This window comes from Erythrolamprus reginae, chromosome 2, assembly GCF_031021105.1.
Source record: "Erythrolamprus reginae isolate rEryReg1 chromosome 2, rEryReg1.hap1, whole genome shotgun sequence".
In the NCBI taxonomy this organism is placed as follows: Eukaryota; Metazoa; Chordata; class Lepidosauria; order Squamata; family Dipsadidae; genus Erythrolamprus; species Erythrolamprus reginae.
The window spans coordinates 145,508,472-145,529,426 of NC_091951.1; the positions used below are offsets into that span (position 1 = coordinate 145,508,472).

At 38.9% G+C, this 20,955-nt stretch overlaps 2 protein-coding genes across 16 annotated transcripts in view; one reads left to right on the forward strand and one right to left on the reverse strand.

Moving 5' to 3' along the window:
- MYOCD (myocardin) overlaps positions 1–20,955 on the forward strand; it is a 204,830-nt gene that overhangs the window by 174,383 nt on the left and 9,492 nt on the right. For 4 of the 8 annotated variants that reach the window (XM_070739760.1, XM_070739759.1, XM_070739761.1 and 1 more), the window contains 2 exons: positions 45–102; positions 1,604–10,291. In XM_070739760.1, the coding sequence (XP_070595861.1) occupies positions 45–102; positions 1,604–2,172 (627 nt within the window). In that variant the 3' untranslated portion in view covers positions 2,173–10,291. Of the gene's footprint in view, positions 1–44; positions 103–1,373; positions 10,292–20,955 lie in introns of those variants that run through there. The other 4 variants (XM_070739765.1, XM_070739764.1, XM_070739763.1 and 1 more) reach the window with 4 other exon arrangements.
- Positions 16,229–20,955, reverse strand: part of MAP2K4 (mitogen-activated protein kinase kinase 4) — a 62,905-nt gene continuing 58,178 nt past the window's right edge. For all 8 annotated transcript variants that reach the window (XM_070739775.1, XM_070739773.1, XM_070739772.1 and 5 more), the window contains 2 exons: positions 19,146–19,191; positions 16,229–18,651 (listed from right to left, as the gene is read on the reverse strand). In XM_070739775.1, the coding sequence (XP_070595876.1) occupies positions 18,538–18,651; positions 19,146–19,191 (160 nt within the window). In that variant the 3' untranslated portion in view covers positions 16,229–18,537. The remainder of the gene's footprint in view (positions 18,652–19,145; positions 19,192–20,955) is intronic.

Sequence of the window (20,955 nt, forward strand, 5' to 3'; positions counted from 1 at the left end):
ATTTCCTCACTTTTCTGCCTTTTTTTTTTTTTTTTTTGCTGCAGCAAATGACTCAAAGTCAGCAGATGGATGAACTATTAGATGTGCTTATTGAAACTGGAGGTAGGTAATGCCGGTAGAATGAGGCTCTTGCTTCTAACCTAGCAAAGCAGGATATAAATCTCAGGCTACCCACAACAGATATTCTGTGTTTATCAAGTAGGAGGAGGACAGAGATCCATCATGGATTCCATCTTCTTCCAGAAGAAATATGTAAATAGCTGTTGCCTAGTTGATTATCCTAAGCAGCATTCAAGCTAAACACTCTGAGAATCTGCCTACTAGAACAGCCACTGACCATTATAGCAAACTGACAGGTTTTGCCACATTTATATGAAGTGATTAAGAATAAAGAAGCAATGCTGAAAGCTTAGCTGCTTTTAGCAATTCCCAGGAATTGGTCATAGAAAATGTTGTGGTTTGTATCTCAGCTTTCCAAGATTGAATAAAGGGATTTAAAATCAGTGATAACCAAAATATCATTAGAAATACAAACCCACTGAACAACAAATATGCTGAGAACTTGTATGCAAGAATAAAAATAATTCTGAATAAAATCAGGGGGGGGGGGAACCAAACTGTAGGTGAGAGCTGGCACTTTGTAGTCCAAGAGAGAAGATGCTACAAAGGGCAAAGGAAGTGACCAAGCTCTCCGAAAAATCACATTGGCATGATTATGTGCATGGGCACCCATGTGCCTTCTGATTCTTCCTTTAGTGCACAACAGGCTCCCTGTTCTATCCTGTCTGATTTGTCAAAAGAATTGTTTAAAAAACTGAAAGTGGACATACCGTGCAGATTTTTTGGTAGAATTTTTTATATAGACTTAGATTTTTTTTTTAAGGTGGGTGGCTGATATTCACTGCTTTGCTTCAAAGTATGCCCCCCCCCAGAAATACAATACCAAAAGTGGCAGGGCATTGTGGATGGGAACATTCTGTGAGGAACACTGGAAGCATTTCCTTCTGTTTGCCTTCTGTTGTGAGCACTTTATGATGTGCATGTGTAAGCCTCTTTATCCACCCCAGGCATTTTGGGAGAACCACAAAATACTAGACTCCATGATCAAACCTTTGTAGATGTTTTCCCTCACTAGCTTCTGTCTGCTCCAGTGATTCACGTACGCAACTTTAATGCCTTCGTGCCTAATTTAAATGTTTTAACAATTTCTTACCCTTTGCATGCTCAAGCATGTATACACATCTGTGTGATCAGTGCTTACTCTAATAATTCTTTACATCAGCTTTTTCGTGATTTTAGGCAGGCATTACAAACACCACTTATAACAAGTTTGTCTTATATTAACACAGCTTCATCACTACTTTCAATTGCAGGCGTTTTGTATGATCTCCATGTTCCTCTCACCATCCCTTCTGTATCTCTTTGAGCTAGTATAGCATCGAGTAAGATTTTATTCAGCCAGAACAAAAGGTTGGAATGTGTCATTGCAATGGCAGCTGCTGTTGGGAAGTCCTGTTGCCCAAGCAGAAGTGTATTCACTTAACATTGGAAGTAGACCCAAAGAGGTTTTGCTCTTGACTTATCACATTTGGTTTGCAAACAGAAATGCCTGCAAATGCTAAAGAGGACCGCCCTTGTCTTCAGAAGGTACCTCAGATAACAGTGTCTTCAGGAACTTCTGGAACACCCTTGTTACTAAAGGCATCCACTGCATTTGAGCAAAACACCTCAAATCAGCTCCCCTTTGAACGCTGCTCTAGCAATGACAGTCATTTTGAAATCTTGTTAAATTCCCACAGTCCTCTTGGGCGATCAAGTGATGTCACCCTTCTGAAATTGGGTACTGAGGAACCTCACTTTGATGGAGCCATGGAAGGATTTTCAAGCAAGGCTGCTGATGAATTAGTCTCACCCCATGAGATCCTGCCGACTCCCCTCTCGCCCATGGAGACTCAGTTGTCTCCCTCATCTGGTGAAGGAACTGGTTTGCACATGAGCTTCACAGAGTCTCCCTGGGAAACAATGGAATGGCTGGACCTAACACCACCAAGCTCAGCCAATGGTTTTGGTTCCCTGACCACTGCAGGGCCCAGCATCTTCAACATCGATTTCTTAGATGTTACTGATCTCAACTTGAACGGCACTATGGATCTGCACTTACAACAGTGGTGATGTAAGTTAAGCTAAAGGATAGGGAGGAAACATACCACAAGCAATCTCCATGGAAAGAATTAAAAGACTATTTTACAATGTTCTGGAATAATGCAGAGAGAGGAAAAGGAACTGGAGTCATCTCCCCCATGACATAATTTATCTTTTCACCATCAATGGATTCATTAAATGATTATTTCGTTTCCCTGCTACACTCAAAATAAGGAATCCTTCATTTCTAACACAAATCCCTCTCTACCCTTTGTAAGCAACTCCAGTTGCTCATCATCAGTTTCAACCTCTTCCAGAAGGAGATTCTCTATGCAAGACAACTGTACATTGCCCAAATTTATCAGTATTAATCCTAACTGGCTTATCAAACTATATGACTCTGTTATGGGCATATTTGTAGATCCCATACACTACTCGTTGGGAACCTTTGCCTTATATGCTTATCATATATATGAACAGTTTTATTGGGATTATCCCTCCCCCCACCTTTTCAAGTCAACTTGCTCCAATGCATCAGGAGATCATCAACCTTTTACTATCTATTTTCAAAAATTGAAATAATCTTCCAGTGCTTCCCCTGAATATTTTTCTTTTTAAGTTTATTTATTCCTTTTGTTTTTTCAGTTTTTAAAGATACCTGCAGCAGACCTGAAGTAATATGATTTATTTTATAGTGCACACTCTCTTTGAAAAAGATTTCAAAAAATGTAGAAATAAGGGGTCTTTAATTGAGTGAAAATGGAGGAGAGCCTCCATGGCCTCACCAATATTCTGCTTCAAAGGTACATTCCTCCTTTAATAAGTACTTATCTCATTTTATATTTTTTTATTAAATTAAAATGTAAACATGTATGTATATAATTTGAGATACATAAACAATATAACAGATCAGCACGTAACCAATATTAATCCATGATTCAAATTCTTTTAAGCATTAAACATTTTGAACATAAATTTTGTTGTGATCATTAGGTAGAAATTCCAAATATTCATATCAAGAATAAATTCATCATAAGCAATTGCGGCTTCATTCCTTATAAGAAGTAGAAGACGGGGAAGATAAAACTTTTGCATTCAGAAATCTCTATTCTTCTTCAGGTCTATTTTTTATTGGATTGCCATGTCTTGATAAATGTGTCAAATAGTTTTATTCTGTGAATCCCAATTTTGTTGAATTGCCTTCTTGCTTTAGTCTCTTTTCTTTTGAATTATTTGCATATATTATTTTTGCTGCCACTATCGGGGAAAATAGCAACCATGTTCTAGCCTTTTGATATCACAGCTCCTTGAAACAATACTAAAAGCACAGGAATTAAAAGTAACATTAGAAGAAAAGCTATATTAATTTATGATCAGAAATTGCTTGTTGTGGAACAGTACAATTTCTGACTCAGCTGTTACATTTTGTTGTCACTCGTTTTTTCTTTTTCATTCATTTTTCCTGAGAACTGCTTTAACTGTTCTGTTAAGGTAGAAAAGCAACCTTGCTGAATTTCTTTGATTTCCTCAATCTATTGCAATTTCCCATGTTTCATATCTGTTGCCATTGTAGAGGATCCATCAACCCTCAAAAATGTATCTCTGTGGGTTAATATAAAGTAAGGGAATAAAATCAGGAAAGCAGAAGTCTGGAAGTAAAGTTCCTTTTGGTTTTATCTGGATCCAAAGCTATTATATTAATGCTACAATTAATTTCAAATTTTCTAAAAGAATGATCTTTCTGCTGTCAGGAACATAGTACATTGTCCATATCTTCCATCTGAAAAAAGGTGGCGGAAGCAGTGTTTTCACTAAGTAATAAAAACAGCCCCCAAACCCCCTTTCAATAAACAAATTGTCCTCCTATGATTAGTGAAACATGTTGCTTCTAAGTTTTTCTTCAAACCAGTCATATTATGAATTTTAAATCTTATACCTAGCTGTGATAAGCAAAAGTTGCAGGTTATTCATATTTAGAAAATTCTGAATTAAGGGTAACAGCATAGAAATTGGATTAAGATTCCTATATTTATTCAAAAGCATCCAAATCTTTAGATAACACAGCCTCACTTTGTGTATATGTGCAGGTTCTGATGCTTTGAGTCCAGGGTATTTCAACCTTCCTTTTCCCATCCTATTTTCCTGTCTTGTCTATACATCTTCAAAGTAGTCATTCTTCCAGTACAGATGTCTTACTCCATAGCATTTCTCTACCTTGAATTGCCAGTAATCAGTCAAACCATTCCTTGCTGCCTTCTTATGGTTCAGAAATCTTGTATTTGTCACTTTCACATAAAAGACAATAATAAATAAAATCTCTCATTTGATATTTTTCAATAAGGCTATGCTATAAAAATGTAAATGGCAATCCCTGGTAAACTATATTTTTGTTTGGACATGTACCATTTCTTTTTAAACTCTGTTTTATTTTAATTTAACTTTTATACAGTACGAAAGTGGGAGGGAAACCTTGACTGGAAAAAAACTTCTAATTATTGTTGCTTCTGTTTTGCTTAGACTTCAGTGAAAACAATTTAGTTTAGGCAATGCTCCATTATAGTCTATGATATGACAACCACATACCTACATTTCAGTATTTCTTCCAAAAAAAGATCTGTGTATGTGATTTGATTTCTGAAAAAAAACAACATCAAAAACTGTTCTTAATCTAATCGCTATCTCTAGATTACATTTAATAACTTTCAATGATAGTTCCAAATATAAATTCAGTTTGGAGGAGATAGCTTTCTGTCATGTGCTAATCCAAATTGGACTAATCCAAATTGGACATTCACAAATTTCTTGTGAATGAAAAGTTTATCTTCTATTATTTCCTTAAATTCTTATTTTTGTGAATGCAAAAATATTGAATGCAAATTTTCCTGCATTCTAGGATTTTGTAGGTTTGTTTTCAGAACTTTTTCATAAGTGTCCCTATCAGTTGAGAACTGGAAAAAATGTTGAAACATCTCTAGGTTTGAATAATTGGGCACATGGGTGTCCTGCATTTTTATAAGCAAGTCATCCAGAAGACATATCTTTCAGAAGTAACCTTAAAATACGTTGCAATTTGTTTTATCACTTCAGTTATGCTTATTCTCTTGTGAATGGATATTAACTATTAAGCTATTCTGTCATTTAAGTCTACACTTGCTTTTTCAAACAAATTACATTACTGAACTACAGACCAGCTGTGCAAATTCTTCAATGGTTTTTTTTAATGTTTTAAAATCAGGTTACTTTTTTTTTAATTCCAGAAAGTAATCTTGCTAATTCAGCCTGATTCATCCTACATCTCGACATTTAAAGCATACATTGTAGAATATATCATAGTCTTAATAGTTTATATTCATTATTTAAATAATTTTTACTCACCATTTTTAGCTGTTTTTCTCTTTTTTTCTATTTAATTTTAAAAAGTGGCCAAACTACTACTGTTTTCCTGCAAAAGACTAAAATTTCTTTGGCAATGGCATTTCCTTTAACAATTTGGTACTAAATGTATCTTATTAACTTAAATGTTTTAATGTAAATATAAATAAAAAAGAAATATATACCTAGGCAATGATGGATAATATATGGAAGAAATATTTAAGGAAATGCCAGTTTAAGAAATTCCTATGAATTTGGAGGACCAATGATTATAATTTAATTATAATAGCTACAGTATTATATTGTTGATAATAATGAAACAGAACGTGATTTATTCTCCACAGATAGCTGACGTGGCCCAGGGGCTTAAAGTATTGGGCTAAGAGCAAAGAGACCGAGGTTCTACTCCACCTTCAGTCACTGATGCTGATGGGTGACTTTGGATCATCACTGTCTCTTAGCCCAACTGGTTTTATGGGTTTGTTGCTATAATGGGGTGGGGTGGGGGAATGAATGCTAATGTTATACTCAAGATGTATCCCTCTTGAATTGCTGTATAAATGGTAGGCTACACATGTAATAAATAATAAGAACAAATGAGAAAGAAAAAGCTACAAAACCAATTCATTAAATAAGTGTTTTTTTTCTCTGGCGGGACTGTTCTATCAGGGCAACTTGGTCTACCCAATTATGGGACAGAGCATATTGCTTCTGTTTTCACCTTTCAGCCTCAATCCAGGCACCTTTGCACGCAGTCGCTTTTGTGACAAGCCTTTTGTGTTACATTTATGTTTTACACACAAATTTTGCTTCTCCCTTTATTTTTTTGTCAGTAAAACATAAATTTAACACTAAATAAGTAAAAAGAACCTTTAAAAAAAAAAAGAAGAGCAACAATTCTGGAAAAAGAAGCTTTAAAAAAAGAGCAACAACCCTTCTGGGTGCACTTTATTTAGATCATTTCCTCAGCAACTCTTTTTGAGCATACGCTAATAGTTTCCCTATCTACATAATTAAGATAACTTTTCCTTAGACAGGAAGTAAAAAAACAGATTGTAAAGAGGTCCAAGATAGGGCTATCAGATCGTATCTGGTCTGCAACCAGTGTGATTACCCCTATTTAGTTAATGGCCACAGGGAGAAATATGCTGCAATTTCAGGAATTTTGCAGTGCTCTCCACTGAGTGAGTGAGCAAATTTTGTTCTCTACAATTCTAACACTAGTACTAGCTACGAAAGGAGAGAATATGTAGAGAAAGTAAAATTGTGTTGAAGATTTCTGATATTTAGTAACAACATGCAACATATTTGGAAAGTATTTCAGCAGCAGAAACAATTGTCAATAAACCAAGTGAACTTTCCTAACCACTGAGATGTTAGTTTGTGTACCTCATACATTCTTTCTTTAGCAGAGGTAGCAAAATAGGCAAATACCACTTAATGCTATCAATTTGCATTAGCATGTAGTAGAAATTAGAAGAAGACAGATGAACCAGGACTTTCCCCCTACAAACTCAATTTTAAGCACCATGGCTTATGAGCAATGCTATTCAATCTCAGAAAATAAAATGTGCATATAGGATAATGACACATTAGTTTGTGAATGCAACTTGACACAACAAATCTGTACACAGTATCACTCAGCTATTCCCAGAATGTCACATGTGGCAAGAGGACAAGACTACTAAATAGTTAGACAGATTTTTTTTTAAAAAAAAAAGCTAGGACAAGCGTGGGCTAAATAGAACGAACCTTAGAAAGTACGGCTAAAAATTTCCAGGACTGAAAGTTAACGAAAGTACCAGCAAATAAAAACAATGTTCTTTGCACTGATGCAAAATTTCAAGAAGTTTCAAGGAATAATAATATTTGGTACTGATAGAAAAACAAAGTCCAAAACAAAACTTTCCACCCTTACTTTAATTTTTCAAAAAAATCTTTTTTCTCTAATTCCAAGAAAAATAACTCTTTTCAACCATCACTCCCAGTATAATCGGAGTTACATGAAAACAATAATTTGAACACGGTAAAACCACTTTAGCATCAATACTTGACTGTTTTCTATTCCAATCCACTTTGAACTACAGTATTTCAGTTTTCTTTTAAGTTGTCCCATGCTTTTTTCCTTGCAATAATACACCTTCTGACTAATATCTTTCTTCTATTTTCTTACATGCGTCATTCATTTTAGCAAGTTGAAAGTATTCTTTTCCTAGTTTTTGCTAGACCATATGCAGTATGATTATGCATACGAAACAAAACATTACAAAGATACTGTCCAATAATTGCATATTGTTAAGAATAATGGAAGTAATGAATCAAAACTCCAGATAGATCTTTAAATACAGTCAATTTGACTTTAGTCCACCTCCTTCTTCATGATTTCATCTACTGTGAAGGCAAATTTTATTTTATCTTAGTCAGTAACTGTCTTGATATAAAATTCATAGCTTTTCTTAAAAATCATTTTGATTCAAATCAAGTAATTAGATGACCAGTAATGCCACGAGACAGGCTTAAAGGTCTCAAGAATACCTCAAATATCTTGATTGTCTTAAACCCAGATTAAAGCTAGATAAGTCTCCATTTAAGCAGCACAATCCCATGTGTTTCTTTAGATGTACAAAATTATAGAAACAAAAAACATTTCTATCTTTCTATCTTTATTTAGTCACAGAGCAGAAAGTTTTACACTATTTTTCAAGAGCAGTTAGGTACCAATCGAACTGATAATCACCTCTGGAGTCTTTGGAAAAATAGGTGCAAGAGGCAGCTGTATGTGCTCACTTCTTGTCTTGAGTGAAAATGTTTTTCACAGCACTCTTCTTGTTATGTGGATTCTCTGGTGGGAAAAACTAAAAGACCTTCACAGAATGAGATACTGTACTGTACATACCCTGCATAGACATTGGCCAATTGTTAGGTGCTTCATACCTCAAGGAATTTTGAAAGTAACCTAAAGCCTATTCCTCACCCTTAAACCTTTCGATCTTTCCCTGAAACTGTACGTTTACCAGGTTTCAAGCAATAGGCGATGTCTGTAGAGAAATACATTTATCAAGAAACCCAATCCAATCATTACTAGGTCTTTAATTGACGTTTCTTACTAGAATCTAGTAAGTGCTCTTTTGCTGCAATATCTCTGCAGATTATTTTACTGACTTTCTACAATTGAGCAGATTAGGATAGGATGCAGCGTTTTTGTGACAGATGGGGTGGTGGTGTCTTTTTGAGTGTACTTCCAGGATTAATAGTTATGTAGGCGTAGATGGGATATGGTACATGCATGTGTAAAATGCATACTTAAAACAATGTTTTAATCTTGGTGCTATTACGTTTGAGAATATAACTAAGAAAAATTGCTTTTTAAAGAACTTTATACATATAAATATCTTAAAGAATCAGCAGCACTAATTGATACCCATAGTGACAGATTTGTCGGGAAATGAAAAGTATCAGTGAAATAGATATTTAAACTAAATGCATCTGTATATTTATTAAATAACTAAAACAATTTAATCAAATGAATTAATTTCGTGTTTAAAATCAAATGGAATACTAAACTATGTTACAAATTCATTCAAGATGTCCATAAAAAATGCTGTGCTCACAAACTGTGCATTTCTATGATAATAATAAAGCTTTGGTTCAATTTGTATGGGTCCACAAAGGCTTCCTCCAATAAGATCATCAAATGGCATGAAGAATTTATTTCCACTTCAGAATGTAAATGTCATTACATTTAATCTTAAAAGAGCTCATAATGAACACTGGATAACTGCTAAAGAAACAGATATCAAAGACTAGATTTCTATTTAGGTTTGTGTTTTGACAAATTACGTAAGCCACTATTCCTGGCATGCAAATTGTTAAGAAGCCAAGATTGACATCACAATTTCTGGTTTACTTCTCCTGTTAGATTTACAAGAGAAAGAAAAAGAGGAGGAAATATTTTCTATATTTTATTGTGATGAGCTAGAAAATCCCGTTTAGATATTTTAGAGGAAGTTTGTGTGAATCTATACATGAAAAGGAACAGTTCACCATACTAGTCATCAATTACTACTTTGATTTTTCTAATAAATCAAGACATGGGATTCAGAAGGTTCTGTGGAATAGGGTGATTTTAAAAAATCAATTTATATTTGTCATTACTATTTCCTGAAGCTTTGTAAAAATTATATTTGGAAACCAAAATTCATTGTTTACCCAATGAGTGTACCTACTATCGGATTTGTTTGGAAATCAAATATATGTGTGTATCTGTATCATCAGCATATAAAGGACTCTGTGCCATCAATATCTTCATGAGGAAGATTAGTGGAAGAACTGTTTGCAGACCTCAGCGTCTGTAAAACTATGGTCCTGTTGACGACCAACTTCAGTGGCTGAAACAGGAAAAAATTAACAGTTGCTGCATGTTAAAAATGTTAACTGTCTGTAAAAATCACTATTTAACGCATGGGTTTTCGATTGTATAAATGTTCACAGTGCACTAGTAGCCAGAATATTCTTTCACGTGCTTAATTTTTTTAGTTTTTAATGTTAATATGCAAAGAAGTTTGAAGCCATTCCAATGAGACTTTTTAAATAGCACTTGAATCCAGAAGTTTTAGGTGCTACACTGTTGTGCGGTACAGAACTTTAATGCCAGCTTTATCCTTATTTAAAAGGATGCTGTTAAACTATATATATATAAAAACCCACTGTAAATAAATACACTGCTTACCTCTGTGACCAGCACTGCTGTACTTATTAAAAGAATCATGTGATGTCACACTGAGCTTGTGTTTTAATGTTATTGTGTCATGTCAAGTCTCATAGTACGTACTGTTCCATTTCCACACAATATTACCGTACTTTAATTTCTTCTGTATCCTATCCAAATGACTCAAAATGGATTTTTATACTCAGAATGGATTTTATATTCACCTTGAAGGAAGACAGCCATGCTGTCTTCCTTCAGCCATGCTGTCAAAAAGATTGGACTGGAAAAATCCTCATCTGACTCCACTGCTATTTTGTTGGTGAATCTTAAGAAAAACTACACATTTAAGGAGAAGTTGTTCAGGAAAACAATAACAACATCTTAGTATAATCCTAACTGGCAAGCCAGTCACGCCAGTTTCTATTGTCTGAATTCTAAAGGAAAAGTAGAAATGTGGTTAACTCCTTCACAATTTTTCTTTTTAAAAATTTTCCTCTTTCCCTGACCTTCTCTCCATTCCTAATATAATAAACCCAGGCTTGGGTAAATTAATTAAAATGATTTCAGTGCCTTTTGTTGAAACCAATTAACAAAAAGAAACCCAAAGTCCCATCAGGTATTGACAGTGCCAGCAGAAGTGATAAATAGGCTTTATAGCACTACCACAGACAAATGGGATTTGGGTAAACCACAAATAATAAAATGAGTAAATGCACTTTTCTCATAATGGTGGAATCTAAATAGTGCTGAGTTAACATCAGTAAATTGTTTTAATATGTTTATAAATTATATGGAATTGGGTGTGACTAATGAAATAACCAGATTTGCTTACAGCATTACACAAAACGGTAAAAGCTTCAGATGGTAAACATAAAATAAGCAACTGCAGAGTTCCATATTAGGTACTAGGCATCTAGCAGATGTCATTCAGTGTAGGAAAGTTATGCAATCCCAACTATGCATACAAATTAATACGAACAGAGGGAGCAGTGACAATGAATATGTTGACATAGTGGCATCAGGTAGAGCAACCAACACTCTACTCCATCCAGTTGCCCCAACTCTCCCCGAATTAGCAATAGCATTTAGACTTAAATACTTCTCAGTGCTTTACAGCTCTCTCTTAGAGGTTTGCAATCAGCATATTGTCCTCAACAATTTGGATCCTCATTTTATTGACTATTTATTTTACTGAAGGATGGAAGGCAGAGTAAACCTTGAGTCAGTAAGAATCAAGTTCTTGGCATTTGGCAGAATTAGCCTGCAATATTGCATTCTAACCACTGCGCCACCAGGGCTCTGAATTCGGGTTTCTTCCCGTGTAGGATCTGGAAATTTCTGGTGACATGAAATTGATTTTGACAGTACCAAATTAATTTCCAAAACAGAACAATACAGCAAAAGAATAATCATGGAAGCCATCGAGATAGAAAAACATCCCCAAAATATGAACAAGCGGGATGATACCTCCCGCTTACCAGACATCTGGAAACCAGCCCTCAAACGTATCCCAGCCATAGAAACCAGACTCAGAACACACATTGTAAAACAATCAAGCAGCCTGAAAATTCCAACTACTCAGGATATCACGCCTAATCTACCTGATGAAGTGGACAAGGCCATTGGAGCTGTGAGTTCCGCCACCTGTTTACTGGATCCGTGTCCCTCTTGGCTGGTTTCGGCCAGTCGAGGGGTGACACGGAGCTGGGTCCAGGAGATTGTCAACGCCTCCTTGGGGAGGGGGTCCTTTCCGCCACTTTATAAGGAGGCGGTTGTGCGCCCCTTCCTCAAGAAGCCTTCCCTGGACCCAGCCGTGCTTAATAACTACCGTCCAGTCTCCAACCTTCCCTTCATGGGGAAGGTTGTCGAGAAGGTGGTGGCACTTCAACTCCAGCGGTCCTTGGATGAAGCCGATTATCTAGGTCCTCAGCAGTCTGGATTCAGGCCCGGCTACAGCACGGAAACTGCTTTGGTCGCGTTGATGGATGATCTCTGGCGGGCCCGGGACAGGGGCTTGTCCTCTGTCCTGGTGCTCCTTGACCTCTCAGCGGCTTTCGATACCATCGACCATGGTATCCTTCTGCGCCGGCTGGAGGGGTTGGGAGTGGGAGGCACTGTTCTTCAGTGGTTCTCCTCCTACCTCTCCGGTCGGTCGCAGTCGGTGTTAGTGGGGGGTCAGAGGTCGACCCCAAGGTTTCTCCCTTGTGGGGTGCCTCAGGGGTCGGTCCTCTCCCCCCTGCTATTTAATATCTACATGAAACCGCTGGGTGAGATCATCCAAGGGCATGGGGTGAGGTATCATCAATATGCCGATGATACCCAGTTGTACATCTCCACCCCATGTCCAGTCAACGAAGCAGTGGAAGTGATGTGCCGGTGCCTGGAGGCTGTTGGGGCCTGGATGGGTGTCAACAAACTCAAACTCAACCCAGACAAGACGGAGTGGCTGTGGGTTTTGCCTCCCAAGGACAATTCTATCTGTCCGTCCATTACCCTGGGGGGGGGGGAATTATTGACCCCCTCAGAGAGGGTCCGCAACTTGGGCGTCCTCCTCGATCCACAGCTCACATTAGAAAAACACCTTTCAGCTGTGGCGAGGGGGGCGTTTGCCCAGGTTCGCCTGGTGCGCCAGTTGCGGCCCTATTTGGACCGGGAGTCATTGCTCACAGTCACTCATGCCCTCATCACCTCGAGGCTCGACTACTGTAACGCTCTCTACATGGGGCTACCTTTGAAAAGTGTTCGGAAACTTCAGATCGTGCAGAATGCAGCTGCGAGAGCAATTATGGGCTTCTCCAAGTATGCCCATATCACTCCAACACTCCGCAGTCTGCATTGGCTGCCGATTAGTTTCCGGTCACAATTCAAAGTGTTGGTTATGACCTATAAAGCCCTTCATGGCACCGGACCAGAATATCTTCGGGACCGCCTCCTGCCGCACGAATCCCAGCGACCGGTTAGGTCCCAGAGTTGGCCTTCTCCGGGTCCCGTCGACTAAACAATGTCGTCTGGCGGGACCCAGGGGAAGAGCCTTCTCTGTGGGGGCCCCGACCCTCTGGAACCAGCTCCCCCCTGAGATTAGGATTGCCCCCACCCTCCCTGCCTTTCGTAAACTCCTTAAGACCCACCTTTGCCGTCAGGCATGGGGGAACTAAAACACCTCCCCCTTGCCCATGTTGTTTTGTTGATTGATTGCCTGTGTGCCTATTTTTTATATATAGTTTTTTATGAGATTATTAATTTAAATTGGAACTGGATGGGTGGGCATTGGATTTGGTATTGTGTACTGTACTGTTTTTTATTATTGTTGTGAGCCGCCCCGAGTTTGCGGAGAGGGGCGGCATATAAATCCAATAAACCTAAACCTAAACCTACAACCATTAACTAATCAGCATACCTCAGCTACATCAACGACCCCAATTGTTACCCCACTGACTCACCAGGAAGTTTCTACACAGCAGGCAATTGCTGAGCCATCAAACCACACCCAGCCACCAGTATTTATAGAAGGAAGGCAGCTCAAGTCTCACAGTGTTCGCCTGAGAACAAGGACAGAAACACCAGCCTTAAGATGACGAGTGAGACCTTTCCAAATCCTACACGGGAAGAAACCCGAATATACCAAGACCGTCATACACACACACACACACACACACACACACGCATATGTACACTAAAATATATACAGTGAACCCTCGATCATCGCGAGGGTTCCGTTCCAGGACCCCAAGCGATGATCGATTTTTCGCGAAGTAGCGGTGCGGAAGTAAAAACACCATCTGCGCATGTGCAGATGGTGTTTTTACTTCCACCGCCGCCCGCAGCGCGTTGCTGGGGAGCGCGCGCGCGTTGCTGGGGCCGCTCCCCAGCTGGGGAGCGGATCTGGGGTTTCCCCAAGCGCGCGCGAGTTGCTGGGGCCGCTTCCCAGCTGGGGAGCGGATCTGGGGTTTCCCCAAGCGCGCGCGCGTTGCTGGGGCTGCTCCCCAGCTGGGGAGCGGATCTGGGGTTTCCCCAAGCGCGCGCGCTTGGGGAAACCCCAGATCCTCTCCCCAGCTGGGAAGCGGCCCCAGCAACGCGCGCGCGCTTGGGGAAACCCCAGATCCGCTCCCCAGCTGGGGAGCGGCCCCAGCAATGCGCGCGCGCTTGGAGAAACCCCGGCTCTGCTCCCCAGCTGGGAAGCGGCCCCAGCAACGCGCGCGCGCTTGGGGAAACCCCAGATCCGCTCCCCAGCTGGGAAGCGGCCCCAGCAACGCGCGCGCGCTTGGGGAAACCCCAGATCCGCTCCCCAGCTGGGGAGCGGCCCCAGCAATGCGCGCGCGCTTGGAGAAACCCCGGCTCTGCTCCCCAGCTGGGAAGCGGCCCCAGCAACGCGCGCGCGCTTGGGGAAACCCCAGATCCGCTCCCCAGCTGGGGAGCGGCCCCAGCAATGCGCGCGCGCTTGGAGAAACCCCGGCTCTGCTCCCCAGCTGGGAAGCGGCCCCAGCAACGCGCGCGCGCTTGGGGAAACCCCAGATCCGCTCCCCAGCTGGGGAGCGGCCCCAGCAACGCGCGCGCGCTTGGAGAAACCCCGGCTCCGCTCCCCAGCTGGGAAGCGGCCCCAGCAACGCGCGCGCGCTTGGGGAAACCCCAGATTCGCTCCCCAGCTGGGGAGCGGCCCCAGCAACGCGCGCGCGCTTGGAGAAATCCCGGCTCCGCTCCCCAGCTGGGGAGCGGCCCCAGCAACGCGTGCGCACTTGGGGAAACCCCAGCTCCGCTCCCCAGCTGGGCAGCGGAGCTGGGGTGTCCCCGCGCGTGCCGCCCGTCCGCCCACGCCGTTGCTCGCGCCGCCGCTGGGGTCTTACGGGGCAAGAGGGGAAAGACCCAGGGAAGCCGCCCAGCTTCCCAGCTGGGGAACTCCACCATCTACGCACACATGCGCAGATGGTGGAGTTTACTTCCGGGTTTAAAACTCGCGAAATAGCCCTTTCGCGATGCTTGAGGACGCGAAACTCGAGGGTTCACTGTATATATATATAGCCAGTTTCTGGCAAAAGAATTCCATGTATTTGAGAGAATAGATGCACTTAATTGCTACATGATTCACTTAACTACCATAGTGACTTGATTTATGACCACAACCCCAAAGATTTATGACAGAAATTCCAGGTTCAACTATTATCATTCTCAGGTTCAACTATTATCATTCTGTGAGAACTACTGTACCTGCAATTGCCATACTTCAGAGACATTGTGGAGCTAAAGTTGTTTCAGAGATCGTTGACAACTCAAGGGACTAGAGCAACTTTACTATGAAGAATGATTGTGATGTGAGGCTTTTTAGATTAGAAAGGAAGGAAATGAGAAGAGATCTGCGGTATAATAAAAAGTATGCATGGTGTGTAAGAAGCTATTTCCCCTTCTCAAAAGTATTAGAACCAGAGATCACCCAATGAGATTGAATACAGGAAAAATCGGGAAATATGGAAAAAGGGGGGGGGGGAAATTACACAATGCATGATTCAGCCTTGGAATTCACTCCAATGCTGGCTGCCAGCTTGACTGGCTTCAAAAAAGGATTGGATTCAAGAAAATCATGGGATCAAGTTGGTGATTAGAACTCGGTTGCCTCTGAAGAACATCAACTGGAAGACCAGTGAGCTTTCTTGGGCAGTTGGTTGGCCACCATGAGGACAGACTGCTGATGGGCTAGGAGTCCAAACCAGGAGTACCCAACTTATGCTCTTATGATGCCAGTACCGAAACACTGAAGTTTTAAGATACATTAAAAATATGTAAAAGAAATTGAATAGACCATTCAAGCAATACTCCAGTTCTCAATTGCAATAGTAATTAAGTAATGATGATTATTTAGGGAATGCATCAAGCAGAAGCAGTTTATGAGGCAAGGACAAATACCTGTTTAAAACATATCAATGATCAAACCCCTTTTTTGTTTAAATGGGAAAAGAATCACCTTAATTCCACCATTTTCTTTTTTTTTTTTCAATAAATAGGGAAAACTGGCCAGAGAAAGGTGGCATTTATTGTTTTTTCCCATTGCATACCTGACCTTATAACAAAAATTAACAAGGTCTACGTTGCATCTTTGATTTATTACAACTGACCTGCAGGCAGGAAAAAAAAATTACTATTACATTAAACACTTTGATTCCATGTAGAATATCTTAAATAGAACAGGAAGTCAATTCAGGAAAAGATAAAATAGTTGGAAGCTCTTAAAAGCCATCATGTTGTGAAACTCCATTTTACTTACAGACGATTAGGCAATATCCCTGCACATCAGCTTATCAATAAACTTTTATACATTTTTTGCTATAGTACAATAAGAAAAAAAATTAACCAGAGCTCACAATGTACAGTTCTTACACTATTTTCACAGCTTCTGAACACTATACATCTTTATAAACATACACTGTAATATAAATGCTGCACCCTTAATAGTATATTATAACAATCTATGATTAATAAGCAAGAGCTTCCATTGCACTGAGCTTGCGTTGGAAGCTACCTCCATTTTCTGACCAACTGCATGGAAATATTCTCCTTATATAAACAAGTGACAGGATTGGAATTGGGACTGTATAACAATTATTCATTTTTTATTTTGGCAAAAACAAGGAAGAGCCAACAAAAAACTGATATGTAAGGCTGGGAGGCTCTGTACTTCTTTTGCCTGAGAGGACTAAAAAGAAAAATTATTGCATTATTAAAAGGCCAAATTCCATTCAATCAATATTTCATTTGTTATTCCATATATTCTTACAGGGGCAAAAGATTCCTGTTTAGACTGACTGTTTTACCTCCTGAAAGTTTATTAACCAGTTGGTAAATCAGAAATATAAGAGTTAACTGGCTATAGCAATAAGATCTTGTTTCAGTTGTGTGTCTTACAAGCCTCACTTCTTTTCCGCTATCAGTTAGAAATAAGTATTTCATTAAAGATAGCTGAAAAAATTAATACCAGATTAATTTTATATGGCTTTTTTTCTTGGTTTGACAATATTAAAATTCCTTGTTCTATATTCTGTCCTTTGAAAAAATTAACACATTAATTCCCTTATATTATCAACGTTGACATCATATTGGTGTTGGCTCAGCAATTTTATCCATAATATATATATCAATAAGCCATCATAAAAACTGAATTTTCAGAATAGTTTAGTGGAAATTGAATTCATCATCCAGAAGTACATCAAATTAATTAGCACCATTTTGCTGTGATTTTGGAAGTACAGGTTATCTAACTGAAAAGTAGGAAGGAAACTTATCTGCTTTGATAAGGATATCAGACAGAAAGCAGAGATCCAAATCATACCTGGAGTTCTTTAATAAAGTACATACAACTATTCACAACTGCAGGTCATCCAGTGTCCTTTCCAAATGTGAAAGTTAGCCAGCTAATCACCAGGTTAGTTAGAAATCAGGGATCACAAGCCAGTTAAATTCCACTGAATAGTTTAATAATTCCTCAGTTCAAAATTTTATGTCACTGGTTAAGTTTGTAAGATACCTAATTCTGCTGAAGACTGGTTTCCATCGAAAATGAAAGAATACATTATTCTTCTTCCTCTCTTATAAGTTGAATTGTTAGCTCTTTCAACACACTGAATGTTTTTGGTAAAGAAATAATCCATTTTACATGATCACTCTTTTCTCCCCCAACACTATGAAGTTCTGCTGAGCCACACTGTTTTAAAAAATATACACTGTGGCTGAAAAGCAACAGAATTTCAACTCAATCTATTGCACTTTGTGAAGAAAAATATATTTATATATACTATATATATATTTATATATTATCCCCGTTTGCCTTTGCTAGCTCCAGAAGGTAAAAGTAGCTCCATTTGGCTGCACAAGTTACTGTCTCCCAGGCAGTTATTTTTTTTAAAGTTTCGAATCAGACAGACAAACAATTAATTTCCTTTCCTTTAAATTATTTGTAGCAGTTGGAAGAATCTGAGAATAAAATCCCTCCAGTAGTTGCTGAGAAGTTTCCGAGTTTAGAACTTAACTTTCAGGTGCTATCCAATCATGGTCAACAAATAAAATGTTACTTATTTCCACATTTTATGTATATGTCCACAAAAAGAGCAAAACAAAGTCTCTCTTTGACTTGACACTAACACTGTGAGTTCAGGTATTACATGGATGCACTTGGTAAGTGACAATGATATACAGACAGAATGGAGGAGAAACACCAACATTATTGCACATGGTGTTTGGGCGAGCATTAAAACACTGCAATATGGGGTGAGGATTCTGTACATCTTGCTTTCTCTCAGCACTTGCACTAGAGTTTTGATATAGCAGCAGTATCAATCAACATACATTGGTGAGCTGGGAGTTGTTGGCATTTGATCCAGAATTTTACAAACATAGCATGCAACATCCACTGTTCGTTCCTCATACATTAGTATGAAAGGATGTTTCTAGAAAGAAAAAAAGGAACAGTCTCACTGCCAGTATATGTGATCACAAAAAGTATCTATAGGACATACAAGTATACAATGTCTCTATGTACCTTACATTCTATGAACTATTGCTATGATTTCTACAATTTCTTATTAAGAAAAACAATTCTCACATGGTCTAAAATAGCTATAAAACCTTCAGAATAAGAATCTGTAAATAAGATATAATTTGGCTGAAGCCCTTCAAGTTCTCAAATTGTTTACAATAAATTTCCATGCAAGTCTATTATCCAGGCACAGAACTTCAATTTTATAATCTAAATCTGTGGGAGGGGGGTGGGACGACTGACTTGCACTCAATGCACCATAGAAAGAAGCAACCATCACTTAATTCTATATAAGTGCAATATAGGAGATATTATAGAGCATGAAAAATACCAATGTTTCTATTACAGAGCATCAATCATTCTTCATTATAGGAATCACCTAAATTTTTCATACTCCATACTCACCAGAAGCTCCTTATACTTTGGCCTTTTGGATTCATCCTTTGTAAGGCTAAAAAGATTAATAAAAATATTCCAGATGAAAATGATTGCAGAAAGGCATTTGAGTTAATTCTTGGACATCACAAGTTTAAGGAATTATAAGAAATTCTAATGCATTTGGACACATATTCAAGTTATTATAACTTACAGAGTACTATTGTTTTCAAATTCTCTACCCAAAATGTATAAGCTTTAAATCTGTAGTGCTCATTTATCTATGCTTCCTTTTTTTCTGCCTTCCAAGCCTGTACAAATCCTTTAGAAACAGTTTTCTAAAAAGGCCTATAATATGTTATCTTATCTAGTCAAAAGATCAATAATTAATAATTAACACTGGATCAATAACAAGACAGAACATAGCTGGAAGATAGGGAGAAATCACAGCTTCTTTTTAAGAGAAAAACTTACTTTCCCAATTATTTCCCAATAAATAATATCACTTGTTAAAGCTTTCCTATGCATCAACTCCTGCAGCCCATTAAGAGTAAATTTATTCTCAAAACAACATTTACATTAAAACCAGCAGGGAGAGTCATTATATCCAGATTGAAACATCTGAGTTTAATAAACTAAGCTACTGAAAAATACTCTTTCTGTGAATTGCTCCTTCATGACAGCAAAGAAACCAGGGAATTATAGCCAACTTTAGTTTTATGTAACACCCAAAGTGATAAATAATTGCCAATGGATTTCAAAGAATATGAACTTGTCATTGACAAGTCATTGCAATTAACTTATTCATTCAAATACAAGATTTATGGCCTCTCCAGTCCACCAACTCTGAGCAGTGCAGAATTCCTCAATGTTGGAGATAAAAATCATACAACTACCATATTTTTCGGAGTATAATACGCACCTTCCCCCCCCCCCACCCCAAAAGGGATGAAAATGTCTGTCATTTTATACATTCAATACAGCCATTTTTGCTGTCCCAAAGCCCCAGCCGTGTCCCATTTTTTGTGAAAAATGGGGCCGTTTTTTGCAAAAAATGGGGTGGACAAAGGGTTGTAAGAAGCCTGCAGAGAACTCCTGGGTGCTGGCAAAAATGCCCCAGTTTTAGCAAAAAATGAGCCATTTTTGCCCATCTTTTCCACAAAGGTTGGGTGAACAAAGGGTCTGGGAAGACTGTAGAGAGCTCCTGGGGACTGGGGGAAGGCAAAAATGCCCCCATTTTTGTAAAAAAAAAACAGACAAAAAATGGCTTGCTTTTCACAAAAATTGGGGCATTTTTGTCATCCCCCACACCCAGGAGCTCCCTGCAGGCTTCCCAGACCCTTTGCCCAGGCCATTTTTGCAGACAAATAGATTAAAAACGTGGAAATGGTTGTCTCATAAACCACAAAGGATTTGATCACAATCAGGACCTTGGATTGGATCTGGAAGCAAATCAAACATTCCAGTGCAATCCTTGGGGTAGAGGTGGGAATGGTATTAGAATGAGAAAATGATAAGGGAAGAATTTTAGAAAATATTATTTAGTTCTGAGAAAGCGTAAGAAATTGAAAACAGTCCTGTCTTGATTTTGTTTGGTATAAGGCAGAGCATAGAGTAACTGCTAAAAAAGCAAAAAATAGCATTCATGTTCTGGTTTATTTGAAATCCACTGAACAGAGCTCCAGTTTGAACATAAGGGGAACTTATAATTTAACTGAAGGTTCCTAGTTTTTACTTTGCATGTGCAAAGGGATAGTGAAATGGTTTCAAAAAAGCAGATTAAATATTGTTTATTAAGTCATAAGATGATGGTCAAAATGTGTTCTATAGAGTGTTTGAA